At 37.9% G+C, this 4315-nt stretch overlaps 1 protein-coding gene across 1 annotated transcript; it reads right to left on the bottom strand.

The window, feature by feature from the left end:
- Positions 1-1746: 1746 nt before the first annotated feature.
- On the bottom strand, positions 1747-1974 carry LOC123388974 (translation machinery-associated protein 7-like). Its single transcript, XM_045069445.1, has one exon. The coding sequence runs from the start codon at positions 1972-1974 to the stop codon at positions 1747-1749; it is 228 nt and encodes a 75-aa protein (XP_044925380.1).
- Between the last annotated feature and the right edge of the window lie 2341 nt (positions 1975-4315).

A 4315-nucleotide genomic window follows, 5' to 3' on the forward strand; every position in this document is an offset into this window, starting at 1 on the left:
TATGTGAAAAACTATGTGAAAATTATGTGTATACACACACACTCATAACAGAGAATAGTTCATGAAAATCCTCATTTTGGTGCACTTAGTACAAGCTAGGTAAATAGCAAGAACTTTGGCCATAAAGTCAAAGGAGGAAGAGGGTGGTGTTCTGGAAACCAGAGACGCTGTGTGATTCTTGATTGAACCCTTTCCAATCTAGGTATGGGTATTACTCCTTTATGTTTATTAGCCTCTTCCAAGACGACCCCAGATCTTCCAAGTGTGTTTCTCTTTTTAAAACTCAGCTTGGGCACCCATCATGCCTCTTGGTAACTGTTTCTGGCCATCTCTTTGCAGTTGAGATGTCCTTCCCATTGTAAGCTCTAGACACCTTATAGTTAGTCTTTGTGTCATAATTACACCTTGAGAATATTTCCACTGCTATACTCTTTATGGGCTCAGAGCTCTGTTGTTGCGTCCCCAAAGCCTAGCGGAGTCTCTTGCCAAGGGTAGGCACCAGTAATGGGTTTTGAATGAGTGGATTCTAGTCCGAGTGTCCCTTACCCCTAAAATCTCATACATGCCCCCACCAGATCTCCTCTTTCTGGTTTCTTGCACAGGTACATTCAACACTTTCCTTCCACAGAAAGTGTCAGCCAGCCCTGATAATCACACTCCATATACACCCACAGAGAGATAGGAACTTGAATTTTAATGCACATGTTATTTTTCCCCTATTGTCTCTAGTTAGTGAATAAAACACATTACTGTGTTACTACTGGTAGCCGCACATTGATTCCTTACATTTTCATTCTGTAATGCCCCATTCCCCAAATTTTAATTTTTTTTTATTCTGAGAAAAACAGCATTAAGTAATTCGAATTTTTTTATGCTTCTCTCTACCAAAAGGTGACTTTTCACATCTCTTGTCAAAGGAAAGTCCACTAGATTGGCTCAGAATATCAAGGATTTTTTTTTTTTTTTTTTTAGTATGAAAAGAATCTCATACTTGGTCATCTGTACATCTTATATTGCACGATTATCAGGTGTAAAGATTTCTTATGTTTAAAAAGATACATTTAATCTGTCTCAAAGTAGAGAGATATTTGTTATTATTGTTGTATTTTTTTTAAATCTACATGTACAAAAAAAAAAAATAGAAGAATCACTGGTGATTTCTCAACATGAAGTAAACCTTACCAAGGCCAACAGGCCTTTGCTAGGATCCACCGGCTTTGGAAGATCTGACCCCTGGGGACTCTACCCTGCCCTGAAGAGGAGATGTTAGTGGGGCAAACAGAGCAGTCTCAGGAACTCCTGGGTCACCAGGAGAAGGTGCAGCTTTCAATCTAGTGATTCCCAATTCTAGTCTGGGTCTATACAAAAATACTTGGACTTCCAAAGAGAACTTGGAATTTCTCCAGACTTCCTGGAAGTTAAGTGGAAACTGAAACAGTTTTAGACACGCAGTTTCTAGTTCTTGTTTCTTTTACATACTGCTCTGAGTATGGTGTTCAGTGCCAGCAATGCTGTCTTTGTCCTAACTCTAATGAGAACACTTTCAGATATTTAGTTACACATCATGTTGTTATAGGGGGCTTGCAGATATTTTGTATTGGATAAAGTAGGTACTCTTCTATTTTTTTATGATTTTTTTTTACAAAGTTTATTCTTAAATGTATAACAGGATCTAAGGCAACACTTCATTCTAACAATAGGGGACAACAGATGACGGGAAATCCAGAAGTTCACACAGGAATGGAATTAAGGATTGCCATTGGCTAAGGCACAAGGAACAGCTTGCTTTTTGCCAGAGTTCTTAATTCTACCAGTGACCAGGGGACCCTTCCCTTTGGCCGCCATATTTAGCTTCTCAAGTTCCTTTTGCTCCTCTTTGTGTTTCTGCTTGAATGATTTATCTTCATCATCCATCCCCTTGGCTTGCTTCTTGGGCTGCTGCAGTGGTTTCTTGCCATTTTCACAGCCAGACATGGCACCCCCTGCCCCTTCCCCTACTCTTCCACTTATAGTTGTTGTTGTTATTGTTTTTAGCAGATTTAGGGACCTCTGCATGGCTCAGTCCGTTCAGTGTCTGCCTTCGGCTCAGGTCATGATCTCAGCATCCTGGGATCGAGCCCTGTGTCGGGCTCCTGCTCAGTGGGGAGTCTGCTTCTTCTTCTTCCTTTGCTTCTCCTGCTTGTGCTCTCTGTCTCTCTCTGTGTCAAATAAATAAATAAAACCTTTCAAAAAATAAAAAAAAAAACAGATTTAGTTATGAATAGATATTAAAACTTATTGAATAGCTTTCTGCATCTAGTGACATAAAGATATATTTCTCCCATCTTTAACCTATTTATATGAGAGAAAACATATATTTTCTGTATGTCAATATTTAGTATATTTCTATATTTCTACCTTTTTGAGAGAAAATAAACTTGGGTATAAAGTATTTTCTGAATTGTTTTAATGTTTTATTACTATTTTGTTTTAAATGCTTAAATTTATATTCATGAGTGAGATTGGGCTATAATTTTCAATGAAGAGTGATCCCTGAGTTGAGTTCTGAAGACTTTTTTTTTTTTTAATATTTTTATTTATTTATTTGACAGACAGAGATCCCAAGCAGGCAGAGAGGCAGGCAGAGGGAGAGGGAGAAGCAGGCTCCCCACAGAGCAGAGAGCCCGATGCTGGGCTCGATCCCAGGATGCTGAGATCATGACCTGAGCCGAAGGCAGAGGCTTTAACCCTCTGAGCCACCCAGGTGCCCCGACTTTATTTTTTTTTTTTTTAAGATTTTATTTATTTATCTGACAGGCAGAGATCACAAGTAGGTAGAGAGGCAGGGAGAGAGAGGAGGAAGCAGGCTCCCTGCTGAGCAGAGAGCCCGATGCGGGTCTCAGTCCCAGGCCCCTGGGATCATGACCTGAGCCGAAGGCAGAGGCTTTAACCCACTGAGCCACCCATGTGCCCTGGGTTCTGAAGACTTTTTATATCAAGAGTAGAAGGGAGGAGAAACTTTTGGTGAAAGAACTATTGACTATGACTGGGAAATAAGTGTCTATTTTTTGAAATGGTATTTTTAAGTGTCTTCAGCCTAAATATTAACTTCAAAAACTTATGAACACTTACATAATAATATGGGATTTATGAGTTAGGAATCAGGCAAACTGCCTTTGAATCCTGACTCCATCACTAACTGATTCTCTGTGCTTGATATATTTATTTATTTATTTGTTCTGATCTTAGCCTCACCTACCTTTTCGGAAATAGGGACATAATAACTATGCTGACCTTATAGAAATGTTTTAAAATGAAATCCCTCATACATATGAAGTCCTAACATAGTAACTGGCTTATAGTTGGCACTCAGTAAATATTAGCTGCTTCTATTCTTATATTTTATTATTTTTTAAGGTTTTATTTATTTAGAGAGAGAGCAAATGAGGCAGGAGAAGGGGCAGAGAGAGAGGGAGACACAGTATATCAAGCAGACTCCACGCTGAACATGGAGCCTGATGGTGACTTGATCTCATGACCATGATCAAGACCTGAGCTGAAATCAAGAGCCACATGCTTAACTAAGTCAAACTAGGCACCCTTCCTTCTATTATATTAATTTAAATTATATTTTATTTAATATTATATAAATATTTATGTATTATATTTTAAATATGTTTAAATACTTAAATGTAATATAATATATAAGTAAATATAAATATTACATACTTAATATTTAAATTATATTTTAATCATGAGTGACCCAAGACATCTTTTTTTTAAATTTAGGAAATTATGCTTTTCTTAACCTTTAACTGAACTGATCTATTATCTTAAGAGAGGCATTTAAGGTATCACTCCTTATATTTTAAATTGTCATTCCTGGAAATTTTTAATTTTTGTTTTCTAAATTGTAGCTCAGGAGACAATTGGGATTTTTGTTCATCAGGTGGTTTTTAGTTCTATCTATTTGTTCATCCAAACTTAACCACCCTTTCTGAAAGAATAGGGGATCTATCCCTTGGGCAAGAGGAGGCTGAGGACTGTACACCAGTACAAACTGTGTGAGAATGTATTGTGGTCCTTACCGGACCTCAGGAGAAAGCATCACCAGCTTCAAATGGTCTACCTGATGCACACTGGGTTTGTCAGGCTTTCTTTCCCCTACAAGGAAGGGTATCCCGTAATCAACGTTAGCAGTTGTTCCCACTTCATATCAATCTTTTCACATTTCTTAATTAAAACAAAATATCTCTTTACAGGTATCCTGACTCCCCTTAGTTATAAAAGATCAGTATATTCCGAGGAGTAGGGTCAAAAAATGAGAATCTGATAG

This window comes from Mustela putorius, unplaced genomic scaffold (assembly GCF_011764305.1).
Source record: "Mustela putorius furo isolate JIRA1106 unplaced genomic scaffold, ASM1176430v1.1 tig00003932_pilon_pilon_pilon:0A:0A, whole genome shotgun sequence".
NCBI lineage: Eukaryota > Metazoa > Chordata > Mammalia > Carnivora > Mustelidae > Mustela > Mustela putorius.